The sequence below is a fragment of the Channa argus genome, chromosome 3 (assembly GCF_033026475.1).
Source record: "Channa argus isolate prfri chromosome 3, Channa argus male v1.0, whole genome shotgun sequence".
Lineage (NCBI taxonomy): Eukaryota > Metazoa > Chordata > Actinopteri > Anabantiformes > Channidae > Channa > Channa argus.
The window spans coordinates 30212284-30231071 of record NC_090199.1 but is presented as its reverse complement, the minus strand read 5'-3'; the positions used below and the strand labels follow the sequence as shown (position 1 = coordinate 30231071).

The window sequence follows — 18788 nt, the reverse complement described above, 5'->3', positions numbered from 1 at the left end:
TGGCAAGAGAAAGGCAGAGTGTAGCAGAGAAGGGAGAAGGAAGGTTGAATGTGCTAACTCAGTGTCTATATTGTCACTATAATTAAGATATAGCTTTTATTTTAATATATGAAATACATATGACATTTTACTTTATAATTATCATATATAAATATAAGCTCTACCTCAGACTGCAAATTACCAGTATTTTTTCATCTCTTTTTGGGATCATAAAAATACAGTTTAATAGAATGACATGAAATCCATGTTTGTTAGGCAATTTTGAAATATTTCAAGTAATTAAAAAAAAAAAACTAATGCAAACAAAACCAGATTAGAATGAATGTTTTTAAAATATTCATTGTGGAGCAGCAATAGGAATAACTAATAAAACCTACTAACTAATAAAACCTACTAAAGTAAAGTAAAAATTATCAAATACATAGTTGGGTTCACATAGCTAAAACTAATCCACTCTAGTAAATCCTCATTTCATCAAGGGTCATATGTTATATTCATGCAAAGTTATTCATATTTATGATCACTGTATGATCACTGTAATGTTTTATGCTGCTGAGTTGTATTTCATTGCAAGTACAGAAACACTTATATAATGCAGTTCAGCAGCTGTGTCTTCCACAATGATCAAAAAGCTGAAACACCTTCTCTAAAACGGCTTTGACAGTTTTGAGTTAAAAATAAAATCTACATTAAAAATAGTCTAGAGATTAATCCCTGGGTGAAATAAAAAGAATGAATAATATAGAAACCGGTCACTATGTGACTCTGCTGAGCAGGTGATCGGCTCGTGGCAGAGGAAGCGGTGGATTAGGGAATGTGTGCTGCTGTTAGAAAGTCCACATCCTCAACTTTAAGATTTGTGGCAAACTGGACTCTGGTTCACATAAAGTAGACATTGAAAAGTCAGCTTGTCTTCATACTAATTAGTGATTATCCAACAAGCTCACTGTGATTTACAAACCTCTGAATGGGAGAATGCAGGTGGAACTGATATTACCTTTACTCTCAGAGTTCTAGTGCTTGTTCAACATATGCGTGTACAGTAACACGTCAAGTGTAGTAACGTACAGTTGTAAACTGCTGTTTGTGAAGTTGCACCTTACCTGGGCTCCCTCTGTTCGCCTTCCTTCCGTTCACTGTGCGCATGAGCTCAGCTACGCCCTAGGTCACACCCTCAGAGAGCAGAGAGAGAGTGGAGATAAGCACCACAACTCAATTTTTACATCTGTTAATGTCCCAAAAAATGCATCCGTTTAAGTCACTGATACTGATTTGTCTAAGCACATTTTAATTGTTAGTCACACGTGACCGAAATGCTCATCGTTTCAGCTGCTGATGTGTCTGCAGATGTTTTTGTTAAACAGCCAGCATGAGTGCAAAAAGACAATACCAATGAATTATTTGGGCCAATTTTTGCCATTTTTAATCAGCTGACTGATCAGTTGGTAAACCACTATATAGAGTGGTGATATTATCCAAAACATTAAGTATATGGATTGTGGCCTATATGAGGATGCAGACAATCAGAATCAATAAGAACCTGTAAAACAACAGCAACACAATTGCAGTGTCAGGAAGTTGACATGAGAGGGAGTTCAGCAGGAATTCACGTAGCTTGCTATTCTCATTTGCTCAGCTTCTTGTTTCTTTTCACTCCTTCCTCTCCTCCACCTCCTCTTTCTCTTCTGCTTCCTCCTACTTCTTCCAGTTAAGTCGTGGAGAAAGTGTTGGCAGTGCCAGGGATTCCTCCTCCTCTACCTCCTCCCTCCTCCAGGCAAGCCAGCAGCCTGGTTTCCGCTCACAGCCTAGCCTGGACCGGAGAGACACTTCATCTGACCGAGGGGGAGGAGGTGGGGAGAGGAGGGATGGTGGAAGAGAGGTGGGAGCTGCGGGCATTCCTGGCTACAGCCTTGGCGGCCGCTCGTACCCCTCCTTCTCTGACCCCACTGTCCTCGCAGGAGTGGCATCGCGATCTTCCAGCTCAACGCACACCTCAGCAGGTGCTGTCCACATCTCCGAGGCAACCACCACCTCAGCCAGCTTTAAGAGCTTAGCCAATCAGACACCCCCACCTCACCACACCTCTCGCAATGGGAGCCTGTCATACGACAGCTTACTGGCTGGCGGGGATGATTTTGACAAGGGAGTGGCGGCAGGTTCAGCAGCCCCTGAAGCTTCCTGTGGGAGACCCTGCACCCCGGCAGCAGGCAGCTACAGCTCTGCCTTCTTGTCGTCACAGCAGAGAGATGCAGAGATGCATTCCCAGTCACCGCATCACCATCACCGCTCCTCCCACCGCCACCACCACCCCTTCCTCCATCGCTCGTCCTCTTCTACATCCTCCTCCCCTCCCCCTCCTCCAGAAAGGGAGCGCCTACTGGGCCAGACCCACCCCAGCACTCACCTCCCTCCTTCCACTCAGCCTTCTGCTCCGCCCTCCTCCTCAGCACCACCTCCCCCACACCATCACCATCACCATCACCACCACCACTCCCATCATCACCACCATCACTCCACCGGATCCTCCACTTCTACCTCCCGCCCCCCCCGTTTTGCTCCCCCTCATGTACCTTCCCACCATGCATACCCGTACCGCACGCGCTCCACTGACACTCCTTTGGGCTCCTCCTCCACTTCCACAACTCACCCACCTGGCTCCCCCCACCCCCCACCTCTCGGCAAATCACTTTCATATTCAAGTGCCGCCGCGGCTGAAATGCAGTATCGGTTGGTCCGAAAGGCCTCGGCATCAGCCGGAGCCAATGCAGCGGGGGTAGGAGGAGGAAGTGGAGGGATGGGAGGAGGAGGAATACAAGCACCGAAGTGAGTATGAGTTTCATCATTTGTCAGGACGATTGGTTTGCTGCTAACCTTGAAAAAAAATCACCTGCCCGCCTGAAAACCTGACTACCTGATTGACTGCTCCTCCTCCTCCTCCCTTCTTTCTTCCTCCTCCTGCCAGATTTCCTGTGAGTTCCCCCTTCTTTTTCCTTTGCTTGTTTCCATTCATCTGTGAAGTTTCACATTGTTACATACTGTATGTGTCTGCCTGTATGTTCTTGTCTGTGCATTATCACCACCTTGGACATTACAGTACATTATTTTGTAGCAGTGGCTTTAGCTTTCTATAGCTCTGCATCCATACACATGGAATTCAGTTATAATGGTTCCTCTTTGGTATTTAAAGAAGCCACAAAACATGATACAACAGTGGAATAGAAACAAGAATAACAAGAAGGTAGTGAGGAGGCAGGAACAGTAGCAGTGAGTGGACGTTTTTCAAAAAACATTCAAGATGTGAGTATTCAAACTCATTTTTGCACACTGGTAAATTTAATTTGAAGTGGAAAACACTGGAGTTTTTTTTTCCATTAATCAAAAAAAAAATGTAATTTATAATTTACATCCCTAATCCATTTCTGTGTGGAAGCCACTTTTGGCAGTAATTACAGGTCTGCATCTTGGGTAAATCTCTACAGGCCCCATCCACCAGATTTATATTCAGTAGATTTCATTCTTTCTGACAAATCCTCTTAAGAGCCATCTGATTATATAGGTCTGTTATTTGTCTGTCATTTTCAGGCCTCTCCACAGATGTTCTGTGGTAATGAAATCTAGGCTTCGGGTGGAACATTCAACGATAATCAAACTTGTTTGAATCTAACAGCGTTGCCCTGGCTGTTTGATTTAGGTTACTTCACCCCAATTACTAAGGATAATCTTTGTTCTTACGCTCTCAGAATCCTTTAAATGTTGTTATATAACTCCAAATAAGCTACGTCTACTGTCTAACTGATCATAAATGTCTGATGACGTGTTACTGAGATGTTTATCCAGGTTCTATCTCTAGAACCTATCTCTGCTGAGAACCGCAAAAGCTCTGTCACTTTCGTAGACAGGTCCCTGATCAAGGTCCCTTATGTCTGGTTACACAGTTTGGAAACTGTAGGAAGAGATTTGGTGGCTTCTAACTGATTCATTTTGTAATTATTCAGACCACTGTTCTGGTAGGATCATTAAGAAAATAAAAATGTATTTTTTATTTACTTAATATGTGCCTCACTCAAATGTTTCACTACTCGTCCAAGCAGCTTCATTAGTCTGAAGAAGCCAGACATAACAAACTGCTTGGATGAGTAGCGTATCCCACATTTCCTTTCTAATTTTTCTGTCCTGTCCAACATCACTGTTTCCTCTCCATAACGCCCACTGTTTCACAGTTGCATGCTTTACCCACAAGAATGTCTGATAGTGTGTCTACAAGGACTAAGTGAAATGGAATGAGTCAACTTTTGTTCTAGTTCACAGATCAACCATAAAATGAAAATCAGTTACTGATCATTTCTCTAGTATGATACTGTACTATACTCCAATAGAAGCTCACCGACCAGCTTCAGCATTACATAAGTGCTAGTGCAGTCACGTAGCCCCTTTTGGAAACTGTCACACAGTGCCGTCCCATTGTTGGTGTAGTCACTGTAAACGCGTATGCAGACTATGAACCCACATGGGCTGAGTGTTGGGTTGGAATGTTACCGGGTGTCTGCAGTTGACTTATTTTGTTTTGCATGGGCTGTGGCAAAAACTGTTACTCTAACTGAAATGTAACAAACGAGCTTAGAAAGATTTTCTTTGACTACCTAGATTCTTCTGATTGTAAAAGTGTGATGTTTAACGTGATATTATTAAGTGTAAATTATTAAATTAACACCATACTTAATACAATCAGTCACCTGCAGTTAAACTGAGCTCGTATCCTACTGTGAGTACAAGAAGTTAACAGCCTTGGACAAACAATGTATAACTTCTCTTCAGCCTGTCATTATTTATTGAAGCCAAAAAGAACAAAAAAACATGGCCAATATAAGTATATACCCATGAGTTAATAGCTCGTAGATCCACCTTTGGCAGCAATAACTTTTTGGACCTGCCACAGTATTTCCATTGGGTTGAGGTCTGGAGTTTGACTAAGCCATCTCAGAACCTTGATTCTTTTATTTTTCAGCCATTCTGAACTAGATTTACTAGATCAGTGTCCTGTTGCGCGACCAAATTTCAACCAAGCTTTAGCTGTCGAACAGGTGGCTTCACCTTTGCCTTTAAATATGTTGATATAGAGAAAAGTTTATGAGTTCTAGGTGCCCAGCTCCTGTGGCCCAAATCATCCCCCCTCAACCTTTATGCCTGACAGAGGGTCTGAGTTGTTTTTGCTGATTTGCTGAACATAGCACTGGGCATTAAGGACAAACAACTTCACTTTAATCTCAACTATCCATAGGACATCATTTCAAAAACCTTGTGGTTTGTTTAGAAGCCAATTTGCCTCTGTCATGCGTTCATGTTCTTTTTAGACAGAGGAGAATTTCTCCCGGCAACTCTTCCAAACAAATCATACTCGTTCAGTCTTCTTCTAATTGTGCTGTCACGGACTTTAACATGGAGCCTGCTCAGTGAGGCCTGTAGGGGTTTTCTTTGTATTTCTCTGACCTTGGGGTCAATGTGCTGGGACATTTTCTGGGAAGACTGGCAGTTGTCTGGAATTCTTTCCATTTGGGAGTAATCTGTCTCACTGTAGAACATTGAAGCCCAAATTGTTTGGAAATTATTTTACAATCCTTTCCACATTGAGTTGCAGCATTGGTGGCCTATGTAAGACCATTTCTTGTCTTTTCCGTTTGGCAAATACACCTGAATGCTCCAGACCACCAAACTGCCAAAGCCTCTTCTTTTAATAATGGTCTGCAGACCTGCTAATGATTAGCAGCACCTGGCTGCAATTTCCCTTATGAAATCCTATGGAAGCAGTATAAGGGGGTAAATAGTATTGCTGACATGTTTTTATATAATTTTTTGTAATAATAAAAGGGTAAAAGAGTTATGATATTGTTTGTCTGAGGTTGTTTCTGCCTAATACTGAGACTCACTATGATCAGGTGACTTTTATAATGTTTTTACACAAAAACATAGAATTAAAGAGGTAATTCCAGCTAATGATTAGCTGTGTCATTAGAATCAGTGCTATCGAATGTACCTTAAAATGATGATGAATACAGTTGCAGACTAAATCCTTTCTATTGTTAAAGGATACTACAACTACAAGCCCTACAAACATAGACAACCTTCAGGTTGAAGACAATAAATAATATATTCAGTATTGACACTCAGAAAATGCAGGACGACGTCTGTAGAACTCCACAGCCAAACAGCAAAATAATGTATTTTTTCCTCTTGGTTTAGAATTTATGTATCTTCTTCAGATAAACTCTGGACTTCCTGTCCTGCCTACTCATCCTTTCTTTTCTTTCTTTTTTTAATTATCAGGGATGAGCTGATCCAGATGAAGCCTCAGAGCCGGGCTAATGGCGGCCAAGCCTTCTCCCTTTCCTCCACTTCCTCCTCCTGCTCCGCCCCTTCCTCTCCCTCTCACCCAGTCAGCTTGTCGGCCCGGCCCAGAGGGGCCTATCCCAGCTCGGCATTGACGCAGAGCCCCGTCCACAAGCCCCAGGTTGGCGGGGTGAAGAAGGTGACAGGCGTTGGGGGCACAACCTATGAGATTTCTGTCTGAGTGGCAGCCAGCCCCCGAGCTTGATGACCAGTGAAACGAAGGGTCGCTGCTGTCCCGTTCTGCCTTTGAGGGACGAATTTGTGTTTTCATAACGCAAGAAAACGCTGACACACACTTGAGGATAAGCCATTTTGTTTGGATCTTGCTGCTCATTGGCTGATTGACTATGGGATCTATTGCAAACAACTGCTGATAAATTACCAGACCTGGACTGATATCAGCTCGAATATGCTAGTCCTGGGGTATGAAAGACTTTTTTTTTCACTAGCCAAAACTAGAACCAAGATTCCTCATAGGTTTATCCTCACTGTAGCTCAGAAGGTAGCAAGAGGCACTACTTTGGGTCACGTCTGGGTGTTGCATTGTACAAGTACTGGGTAACCGTGCTAGGCACTACCACTGCCAGGGTAAGGAGTCTGATACCCGCTGGGGCCACCAGTGAACTCTGGATTGTTGTGATTTTTCTAATGGTCATATCTGAAGTGCATCCTGGTAAGTGGTGCAGAGGTTTAATATTTGAATATTTCACCATTTTCTCATTCACGTGTAGAACATCACTGAATAAAAATCCCCATCATGATAATGATAATTATAGTAATGAAGAAATCATGCACAGTCTGTTGAACCCAATCAAAATCAAAGTAGAATCCATTCAAATTGAAGGGCTTCCCATAGACAACCCATTAAGTAGAAGTTAAGGGTCATTTAAAATTCATTCACAGCTAGTTCTTAATACAAGTTCTGACCATACTTATATGTATAAACAACATCCACCCTATGGGAGTGGTGGCATGGTTTCAGTGGACCAAGAGGTGGTGTTTCTGCAATGCGTGTAGTCAGTAATGCAGCCCAGGCACTGCCTGCCTGGAACTTGCAGTCAGCTTGCTGAGGTTGTCGTCACATTCGCAGCCTTCCAGTCAGTCACAACAGGAGGTGCCACAGGCTTCATGATCAGGCAGAGAGTAGAATCCATCATGAACTCGTGACAGTCTGCCAGCAGTTGCAGGGAAAGTCGCCCATGAATGTTGTGGTGGATGTTGCTGAGTGACTTTGCCTTTTGATGGAGGGAAGAACTGTGTGGCATAAATAAGAAAAAAAGGCTGATCCCCTCTTTCTTAAATTAAACTGTTGATTTATTCCTAGATGTGAATATGATTCCATGTTTGTACAGAATGATGTGGTTTTTCAATGTGGATGTCTTTTCTTTTCATTTTTTTTTTAAGTGGCATTCATACTGGACTGCAGCATGTACACTTATCACTACACACAGGCCACAGTGTTGGGCTGCACCACATCGTCTGTAGGAACAAACAGGAAGGAAGGAAGGAAACTAAAGTCAAAAAGAAAATTGCGTTTTGGATTTTTGTTGTTAAAGGGATCTTTAAGATGTGGCAGATTTTTCTAGAAAATTAATTCTTTCAACATTTGTCCTGAAAATTGTTGTCTTTTTTTATTTCAACTATTTAATTTGAAGTTGTTTTATATGAATTTCTATGGAAATACAGCTATTGATAAATGGAGAGTTTTTAATATTGACGTAAAAGAGGGGTTGTGTTTTCAGTTTGGTTGGTTTGGCTTGACCCCCCTACAGTTGATCTGTTTTCTCTGAAGGAACCTTGATTCGCAATGTTCTGAATGTCTTGTTTTTAAAAATAACAAAGAACTAAGTGAAATCTCTCAGATCAAATATTAGGTGGCACTTAAAAATGTATAGACCCTTTTAATTTTTTTGTGTTTCTGCATAGATCTGCATTAAAAGTATGATCGGATTTTCACACAAGTCCTAAAGCTACATAAACCCAAATGCACAAACTGTCCTTCAGGTTGTTTACAGTGTTTCTATAGGATTAAAGTCAGGACGTTGACTTGGTCTTTCTGAAACATGGAGGCCACAGCCCTGCTATTTTAAATTCCCTTTTAAGGCGGAATAACATTCCAGATTTGACAACACACATCAAAAATGTGTTGCATTTTGAAATGTTTTTCTGATGTTTTCAATTGCAAGGTCGCACAGAATTCACAGACAATTGGTTAAAATAACGAATTCCTTGATGGACTGAGTTCTGCTTCTTTGGTAAAATGATTTGTGTTTAAATTCATTGTCCTGCTCCATGACTTTGACATTTTCCTGTAGAATTTACTTGAAAGAACTCAGAAATCACAGTTCCATCAATGATAACAAGGTGTCCTGGTCCAGAGGCTGCAAAGCAGGTCAGAATCCTGATCCTGCCACCATCCTGTTTCACAGGTGGAATCAGGTTCTTATGCTCAAATGCATAATTTGGTCATAACTAAACAAAACACTTTGTCACCATTAAAGACAAAAGGTTCTCATCTCATTGATTTTGGCCTTGAGGAAACTAGATGGGCAGTTTTTTTAGGAGGGCAGCAGCTTCCTCCTAGCAACTCTGCCATGATAACCATTGATCATGTGATGGTGGACTCATAAACATTAATATTAGGTACTGCAAGAGTCCTTTAGTAACATCTCGCTCTTGGTTTGATCTCTGTTATTCGACAACTACTGGGGAAAGTAGCAGTTGTGTTTAATGTTTTCCATTAGTGTTCTCAGATGTGCCTGACAGTCCAAACTCTGGTGAACATCAACAACTCACAAAAATGTGTGATGGATCAGATCCATCAGACTTTAAACATCAGACTTGAATAGTAATCAGTGTTGCTGCCGATCCTTAAAATGTCTGAAATTCATTTATTGGAATGTTGAGTTCTAAACTCCTACTGTATAACATCTTTTTTTGTTTGGTGCGGTGCGAAAAATAGCTATGGTGTTTACACAGTCCCTATTCTCTGTCTGCTCTGTGGCTAAGGGCAGAGCTGTACGTAGGGAATAAGCAAGAAAACAGTGGGTGACATTACTCGAGGTGGCACTGAGCACGCAATAAAAGCTTGGTGCGTAAAATGCCCAGAAAGTATTGAAACAGTTAACAGTCTTAAACGTGGGGCTCTCAGCTTTGATCATTGTGGAAGATGCTGTTGTTGAACTCTACTGTGTTAGAGATCAGTGATACTCCTGTTAGTAACAGGAGACTCCAGCCTCCACAGTGATTTTACAAGCTAATTATACAGTTTTATAAGATTAGGAAAATTTTAACTTTCATGAAAGAAAAAAGTATTATCAATGATTTAGTTTTAACTACATGTACATAATAAACTGTCAAATGAATGAATGTATTGGATGATGTAAAAAATTTTGTTCAGTATTTTCATTGGGTATTGATGCTGAAGCTCTACATTTTAATTGCAAATTCCAATCAGTTGCCGCTAACAAACATAAATTCCTGTGATTAATTTGAGACTCAAACGACTGGATAAACACCCTACACCCACCCTAAAAATGTTTCATCCTGGTTCTTATCATGGCTCCGTGTTAGCAAAGGTCGGTGCAGGCTAAAATGTTCAGGTTCTCTTTTACCGATACTTTTTCTCCATGTTGACATAGATTAGGTCTTAAATTGTTTTCAAAGTGGTCTAAAAAATGTCTAAGTGTTCAACTTGACCTGCTAAAACCTAGAACTTCTCTGCTAAAAACACCAAGATTTCTCTTCTCTAAATAGGTCAAACTCATATCTGACTGTCGACCTATTGTTGAGACATTTTAGTCGAATTCCCCTTCAAATGAGTTTCAGATATTTTTGCAACATACAAATAAGTGTAATTAAACAATTTTCACTATTAATTGAAAAAATCTAATTGTGTAATTTGTTTAATCAGCTCCTTTTGATTTAGTTTTAGGGAATGTGTGACAATCAGCTCTCGCTCAGCTACACATTTAAAGGGTTCACATACATTAAAGTGCCACTGTATATAATCTGATATTGCACCTTCAGTAATGGCTCAAGTTGTCTTTATTTCCACCTTGAAGTAAGTTTCTTTTTATTTATTTTTTCTCAAAATTCCAGAACATAATAGGTAAGGAGTCAATGAGAAATGTACCTCATTTGGAAAAGTCACATTACAGAATCTTAATTTCACAAAGTGGGTTGTAATATTTGAGCATGTTAGTCATAAATCACGAAAAAGTAATCATAATTGGAAAAAGGTGGTTTGTTTTAGCAGCTGGCTGTCATTTCAACTGAACAGTTACTTTTCCTCATGAAATATTTAAAGTGGCCCAAATACTCTGTGGTACGTTTTGAATTGAAAAACAAGATGTGTTCATTTGAATATGGATTTAGGTGCTGCAGATGCACCTAAATATGACTCAAACTTCAATTTTCTTTACATTTTTATTGAGGCGTAAATGTGCCATGGAGAATTTTTGCAGAGCAGGTTCTTCACCTGAGAACGTTTTTAAAAAATGGAAAATGTTGCTAAAGTCTCGATTAATGTACATTAGTAGACACTATTAAAACAGTGGGTTTTTGTTTAGTTTTGCCTGCTAAACATGAATCATCCATAAAAATTAGCCAACTTTCCATCAGTAAGTTGCATTGTTTACAAAATCTAACCTAAGCGAAACAAAAACCTTCAGATGTCTGGTTTTTGCCCTTTTTTACTGGAATCTCACCAACATTTGGGTGTTTGTCTCTGAGCCATTGGCCAATGTAGAATAATCCACATGGACCCAACTAACTGGTGCAACAGATTGCTGGATGTGTGTTTAGCAGTAGTTACAAATATTGCTTGGTAGCTGTGTGGGTCCTTTGTGATAACTCATGTAATCAGCATTAGGACCATTATTCATAATTGGAAATATTTGATGCTCTGGCAAAACAATTTAAGCAGACATAAACTATTATAAAACTCAAGAGAAACAGAATCCTGCTTTAATTTTCTTTTTTACATTTTGCTGTAATTTGACCCAGTTTGACCAGAAGCGCTGCAAGATGAAGAGAGTGAGCTGTAGGAGCATGTTAGCAGCACAGTATGAACAGGCTCTTCTGCCTGTGCAGTTGATCAGCCAAAGCTGGAAAAGCCAAGTTCAAGTCAAAGAAATGACAAATAAGTGTACTGTACAGCTTGATGTGTGTGTGTGTGAGCGTGTCTGTGTATGTATGTGGTGAGGGGCTGGAGGATTGGTAATAAACTTTAAACAAACTGGTGGAACAATGTTGTTGCTCTTTTCACTTAAACGCCACAAGGACATTTGCCTGGACAGACTCTTGCTGTGAGGTTCTTAGATTGGGCTATGAAATGAGCCTTTTCACACAGCAAATGTAGCAGCAGAGTTTGAGTACTTTGACTGATTTTGAGGTAACACCCTGAATGCGAGTACTATTATCTTTACTGCTCGAATAAATGAAAACTGCTGTTTCCAACCTTGCAGCATCTTTAAAGTTACTGACTTTCAGATTGTAGAAGCATCAAACTCCCTGTGATGATGGCTGCATTTCCACCTGACAGATTCTTGCGTCGCCATCTCCAGTGCATTTATTCATTATGACCATGGGAGGACACTAGAGTAAAGGAAACTATCAAGCTTTTAAGCTGCATCAAGTTAAAGAGCAGGTTCACATGTGGTCATACGTACTTGCTGTGACCCAGCAACCATTGTGTATCTACAGGCTGAAGTTGATGGGCTGTATTAACAGAGTTATTGCTGCTTTTTCACTGTATTGGACAAATATGTAGATGATGTGTTTAGGTTTTTTCTGCTCCACGTGAAACATGACTATTAAAATGCCCTAAAGAATGAAATCAGCACAGCTACTATTCATGTACACATTGTTTACTGTATTAATAAAACCAGGCCAGATGTCTCCATTTACGTACAGCAGCAAATATACACACATGCGTCAGCGTGCAGTGCTGATGAAATGCAAAGGTCAAAAGGTCAAATCAATTTCAAAAGTGTACATTACAAAACAAAAAATATAATTAAAAATAATCACAAAGTTGTATAACAAAACTATTAATCATCAAACTACTCAACATCTTGATTAGGAATGTTATGGAGAAACAGAAGCACAATTTGGATAATTCAATAAATGCCCCAGAATATCTGGTCCAAAGGGGATCTGATGATTCATATTAACACTTTATAAGGAATTTAGTTTTTAAAAGCAGCTGAATTTCTCCTATGAGCAGATGCTCTTACAGGGTCAGAGTAAGATACAGTATTTAATTGGCTAAAACAACAGGAAAAGCTGAATGAAAAGATGCAACTAAAAAGAATCAACCCACAAATGCATCAATATTATGATAAAGCTGGGCAGAAACTGTGTATTATGCCTAAATCAACCTAACAGCAGCTGTGTCTGATCAGTAAGTTAGACTGACTTTGCCTCCTTTTTTAGGATGCAATCAGGTTTAAGTCAACTTTATGCAACCGTCAATGAAGAAAACAGCTGGTAGTTCTGGTTTAGATTCAAAATGAGCTGCACATCATGTCAGGTCAGCTGAACAACAGTCACGAACTTGCAACTTTAATGCGGTAAGTCTGATTAAAATATGTACTGTGACTTTTAACAGTGTGTTAGATTCATAAATGCACAATGTCTGCCTGCTTCGAAAACACTGAAAAAACCCACCATGCTCAAATTAGAATATGATTACTGCAGCTGCTCAAGCACTGCTTGCTTCTAAAAACAAAAAAATACTGCTTACCATCCATAACCAAAGAGTTAATGTAGCTGGTAAACAAAAGTTTCCAAAGTTAATGAAGCAACAGGTTTATATTCATCTTAATTTGAGGCAAACATGGATTTAAAGAAGTAACGAAAACAAGTGGAATGTTCAGGCTGAAAAGCTTGAATGAAATATCCAAACTCGAATCCATAAGGAAACTAGAACCCAAATATTTTACACAAACAAATTAATTAGTCAAATACATTGTGTACAACTGAATCATAATTTATATACAGTTGATCTTTAAAAATTAAATTAGTTAAATTAGTAGCATAAAAAAACTACAGTAGAATGACATTCACTGCTCCGCACTGTTGGTTAGTAACAAGTGACTCACTCTGGCTTCACAGCTTGAACCAGCAGAAATGTGGTGTGTAGACTTTAATACACAGGTCAACACAGCACGTTTCCAAGACCAGTTTCCAGCATCACAATCCCCTTTAACAGCTGCTTCAGTTTGCTCCTCCGCTACAAGTACTGAAATGTTCTGTGTTCTGTTCGAACGGGAAATGGACTTCAGACCGCTGTGTTGATTTGTAGCTTTGAAATGATGTTGAAATAAATGGTGCTGTAGGGAGGCAGAGCAGGGGACAGTGAGGACAAGGTGGAGGAGCACAACTGGACCAGTTCCACCCAGACAGGTTTATTTGTCCTTCTTGGATTCGGACTCCTCTTCCTGATCGTTTGCTCCTTGCTGCTCTGGCTCCTCCTCTTCGGGGACCGTTGGGAATGGGGATTGGCTGACCTTGTCTCCTTTGGTCTTGTTGAGCTTCTTGGATTTTAGGTAGAGTTCGTTCAGGTTGAACTCTCTGATAATGTTTTCCTGGTGGAAAGAGACAAGTGTTAATAATGGAAGGCTGCACACATTTTAAAAGCTAAAGTCTAAATCTGACATGGATTGTTGGGGAAAGCTCACAAGACGGGCTGAGGTTGGCAATTCTGATGTCTTAGATCTGACCTTTTACCTCAAGTCCCTTCATGGCCTCTGTTGTTTCTCTGCATCTTTATATTTAATGGCTGTAAAGAGCCAATGGGCGACAAAACACATTTATACTGATGTTTGAAAAAAACGAAAAGCTCAGAAGAGCTGGGTATGAAAATCCTGTACTAACGGTACTACAGAGATGCTATTAAACACCCAAGCTGGATTCTTAGCTTGTTTCAGAACATTTCTAAATGAAAAAGAATGTAATAATTTGCAAGGCATTTGAAACCTATTAATAAAAATGGTACAGAGACAACATTTCAATAATAATAATGACATTTTAAATAATTGGAAAAAAAAAGAAAAAAAAGCTAATTCTGAATTTAAGACCAACACTTAATACAGCTGGGACAGAATCACGTTTCCCACCTGTGTTGCATTACCTCTTCTTTTAAAAATACTACACTTACTCACATTCTTGCTTGAAACAGGATTTCAGCTGCTCGACTGTCAGAATTTTTTCATCTCAATGCTTCTAATGTATTCAGTGGGTGACTGGTCTGGACCTTTAGGTAAGTGAGTTTAGCACTTACTGATAATGCTCATTGAATGGCTTTACAATATTCAAACCAATTCATCAAAATACATAAATATTTTTTAAATTGACAAACACTGTCCTGACATTTAAGCAGTGTTTAATTTAGCCTAACAATGAAAGTGAAGTCAAAATTAGTGTACAAATGACTATTTTGTCATGAAGCTACAGAGAAAGTGAAAGTCAGACCTCAGTGAAACTCCAGGACACAGCTCTTCCCTTCTTGTCCACCTGGGGGCGTCTCATCACCTCCTTGCCCCCCTGGAACAACACCAGTGAGGGAAGCTGCTTGGACAGTGGAGACGTAGATACTTTGTACCTGCAGAACAGATTCAAGCCAAGCAGAAAGAAAAATAGTAGCATGTTTATTTTTATTCTGTCCTCTCTGATTAAATAAAAAGCCCATTATTGAGCTTAACGTCCTAAAAACAGAAGAGAATGAAAATGAAAGAGCTCAAGTGTCCTACCTCTTGGAGACCTCTCCATAACGCCCTATGTCAACTTTACCGAACTTGAGGCCAGAACAGTTGTACCTGAAACCCAGGAACAGAAAAAACTAAAATCACTCAGGTAAATGTTAACGAGTGCACTGCTTCCTTTCACTGACTGAACAAATGGAACCTTACTTTAGAGACAGATCCGCATAGACCGAAGCGAAGGACTGACATTCTGGAGACCAGTTGGCGAAGAATTCAACGATCCACGTCACACGACTGTCTCTCTCCAGCTCATCCTAGACACACACAGTTTTCATTTAGGTTCAGAAAGAAACTGTACAAATCTTTGCTTTTGGTCGACCTGCTGCCACAAACCACTTTTTACTCACGTCGATAGTTTTGTCACTGAAGTATTTGATGTACTCTGGTCCCATGTAAAGAGGAGGCTTACAGGTCATTAGAAACACTGCAAGAGACAGGAACCAACAGCAGAGGACACTGGGATTAGTGTCAGCGATTTCTTAGAAAACTAACAGAACAGTAACGGTCATTTCTTTGATAACTTTTTGTGTTTAAGTAAAGTTCATTAAAATCCACACACCCACTCTACATAAAACAGCTGTGGACATTTCACAGGCTTAATTATTACTTTACTGTCAAAAACTTCACCAGAATAATCCAAGTAATTGTGTCATCTGTGTTTTTGTATTCTTCTCATTGTAGATCCTAATAGTTACCGTGGACCATTACAGCTACTTTGAATGTTACTAATACAGAAAATTTACTCATGCTGTGATTTGGGGGAAATTAATGTACTTTACAAAGTATTTCCATCGCATGTTACTTTCACTCTACTACAATACAGAGGGAAATATTCCGTTATGTACGTTACAGCTTTAGTTACTTTACACATGCAGATCATTAAAACAACATCAACTAATTCATGCTGATTGTTCAATGATGCGAGCGACACAGAAGACGTCAGGCTTCAGGTTGGACTGACCTATGCAGAGCGTCAGGTAAAGTAAACCCATCCTGATGTCTAGTCTGAAGAACAGGATGACGTTGGCCACTTTGCTGAACAGGATGATGTTGCCCACATGCTGCTCCACCGTTACTGTTATGAACAGACACACGGACACTTTTTATTCTCCACAATAAAGCAAGAAAGTTGTTTAGCTGTTATCAAAAATCCTGAGCAAAATTGTTTTATTAAATTCAGCCATTACGACATTTGCAGGGTAACACAACTAATCTCTTAAGTGTTTATGAAAACAGTTTATATTCTCAATCCTTAAAACGCTTTTGTGTGATTAAACCTCATTACTTTATGTGGGCCATGGTTCAGCCATTTTATACTATTATGCAGTTGTTACATGAAATATCATATTGTAGCGCAGGACCAATACACCCCAGAACAAGAACCACAACCATATTTTACTCACTTGCTCGTCTGTTCTTCATCATGACGATGGCACTGAGGAACATGAGGATCTCCACTTCTCTCTGAAAATGCAAGGTATGAACAGGACATGTTCAATATTTCTGTTCACACTGGTTTGACCTATTAAGACTGCTATTAACATGCTTTTCATGTTAGGATCAGCAGATTTCATTTGAACTGTACTGTTAATTCCTTAAAGGAGATGTTGGCATTTCGTTGGCACATGCGCCGCTACTCTAAGTCTTATTCCAAACATTCCCCATCAACAGAGGTGCTCCTTGAAAGCAGGCAACTTCTTAGGGCCCTAGGCCAGTAGGGGGCCCTAGGCCAGTAGGGGGCCCCTGTGGGCTGACAAAAATAAACTATCTACAGCACTGGCTGTTTCCAATGACCCTACCTCCTTAAGAAGCCCCGACTCGCACTCCGTTTCAAGTAACGCAGTGTAAATAAATAGGTCTAATGAAATAAGGAAAACCATCTGTCAGGATACCTGCGTCTTACAGATAATTCTCTGAATGTTCAAGGTCCATCATATATAGATCTCATAGCACCATATCATCCCAGTAGACCACTTCGATCTCAGAATGCAGGTCTACTTGTGGTTCCCAGAATTTCCAAAGGTAGAATGGGAGGCAGAGCCTTTAGCTATCAAGCTCCCAGTTACAATTCTGGAAGCAGACACCCTCTCTACTTTTAACTCTAGCCTTCAAACCTTCCTCTTTGATAAAGCTTATAGGTAGTTCTAGTCATGCTGCTATAGGCTTAGACTGCTGGTAAACTGCACAGAGCTCCTTTCCTTCTCTTGTCCCTCTCTCCTCTCACGCCACATTCCACTCACCCCAACCGGTCAAGGCAGATGGTCGTCCACCCTGAGCCTGGTTCTGCTGGAGGTTTCTTCCGTTAAAGGGAGTTTTTCCTCTCCACTGTTGCCTAGTGCTTGTTGGGTTTTCTCTACAAATCTTTATAGTCTTGACTTTATTCAGTAAAGTGCGTTGAGATGAGTTTGAGTGTCTCTGTGACGTATAAAACGTTGTAGTGACGTGTTTTGCCTTTATACTTTGCTTAACCCGTTGTTAAGGAAACGATGTTTGTGTACAGCTATTGGCTCAAAGCAGTAGCGGATAGTTAAGTGTGTAGCTGTGAAAGTACACGGTGTCTTAGCGTGTTCTGCGTTACTCTTTTCTGTGTTATTACTTTTCTATAGGCTCAATTGTGGAACGTGGACCTCGATAACTGTCCAGTGTTTTTCATACAACGATCTGTGGACTGGACCATCTTTGGACCACTGGACACGAGTAAGCCTGCGTCTACACCTTCAATAACTGTAGATATTTATAATCATAGCTTTATTATTAGTAGTGGTATTTTATTTTATTTTATTTGTATTTTAACTCGCGTATCCCTGCTAATAAGCGCGACAGTATGAATTTCCAGCTTTTTTTAGCCATAGCTCGGCCCACACCGTGTAAGCTAGAACAGCTAATGCCACCTGGCCCTTGCTGCCATCCTGATGTCCAGGGAGCCACAGCTGTACCAATACACTGGAAAGCTAAACTAACTACTAAGTAGGTAGTTGGTGTCAGTCCTCGGAAAACAATATGACTTTCTAAAATGTTCTACGCACCCAGTCAAAGTCGCAGGAGTTGCCGTCCTCTCGCTGTGTAGCCAGATTGTCGCAGATGCCAGGCGTTTTGCGGACAGCTAGAAAGGCTATGGACATAAAGAGAGACGCTATGTAGTAGGGCTTCAGCAGCCACTTGTACACCTGAGGCAGGTGATATAGGAACGCAAATAACGGTGTCAGGAGAGCCATTTTCTAATGAGCTATTGCACTGGACCGCTAAAACGGGAAAAAGAACCAGACGCCACCGAGCCAGCTACTGAAGAAGCTAGCTTCAAATGAATGCTCAGCTGTAGCTAGCTCAGTGTTAAAGGTAGTTTGGAAAGAACTTCCGGTTTGGAGGTTTAAAAATAAAACCCTTTATAATTACACGTCACATACCGAGCTGTGTTTAAATGTATGTTACTGTATTCGAAAACCGATTTTAAGTTACTATGATAATACACAGTATACATGAATACATTCGCATGGTCTTTATATCCGTAATAACCCCCAAATCGACATAGAAAGTAAAAGATCTAACTTCCTGTATTACTGTGCTTCCTGTTAACTCTCGCTAGCTTGATCAAACTTTCCATTCGGCCAAACAACAAGAAAAGCGAATTTAAAGGGG

General features: G+C 40.3%; 2 protein-coding genes across 3 annotated transcripts in view; one reads left to right on the top strand and one right to left on the bottom strand.

The window, feature by feature from the left end:
- Positions 1-11635, top strand: part of zdhhc5a (zinc finger DHHC-type palmitoyltransferase 5a) — a 37094-nt gene extending 25459 nt beyond the window's left edge. For both annotated transcript variants that reach the window (XM_067498789.1, XM_067498788.1), the window contains exons 11-12: positions 1709-2823; positions 6322-11635. In XM_067498789.1, coding sequence (XP_067354890.1) covers positions 1709-2823; positions 6322-6565 — 1359 coding nt within the window. In that variant the 3' untranslated portion in view covers positions 6566-11635. The remainder of the gene's footprint in view (positions 1-1708; positions 2824-6321) is intronic.
- Positions 11636-12238: 603 nt separating this feature from the next.
- On the bottom strand, positions 12239-18483 carry tmx2b (thioredoxin-related transmembrane protein 2b). Its single transcript, XM_067498790.1, has 8 exons — positions 18179-18483; positions 16556-16616; positions 16114-16227; positions 15500-15576; positions 15300-15406; positions 15141-15206; positions 14863-14992; positions 12239-13976 (listed from the first exon to the last, which is right to left on the bottom strand). Exons 1-8 carry the CDS (start codon positions 18365-18367, stop codon positions 13797-13799), a joined length of 924 nt encoding a protein of 307 aa, XP_067354891.1. The 5' UTR covers positions 18368-18483; the 3' UTR covers positions 12239-13796.
- Between the last annotated feature and the right edge of the window lie 305 nt (positions 18484-18788).

Bases quoted from the DNA above. Each gene is read 5' to 3' on its own strand.
- tmx2b (XM_067498790.1), bottom strand. From the start codon at position 18,367: ATGGCTCTCCTGACACCGTTATTTGCGTTCCTATATCACCTGCCTCAG. The intron at 15,407-15,499 runs GTGAGTAAAAAG...GTGTGTGTCTAG, and splicing joins TCAGTGACAAAACTATCGAC to GATGAGCTGGAGAGAGACAG. The intron at 15,207-15,299 runs GTAAGGTTCCAT...CCTGGGTTTCAG, and splicing joins TATGCGGATCTGTCTCTAAA to GTACAACTGTTCTGGCCTCA.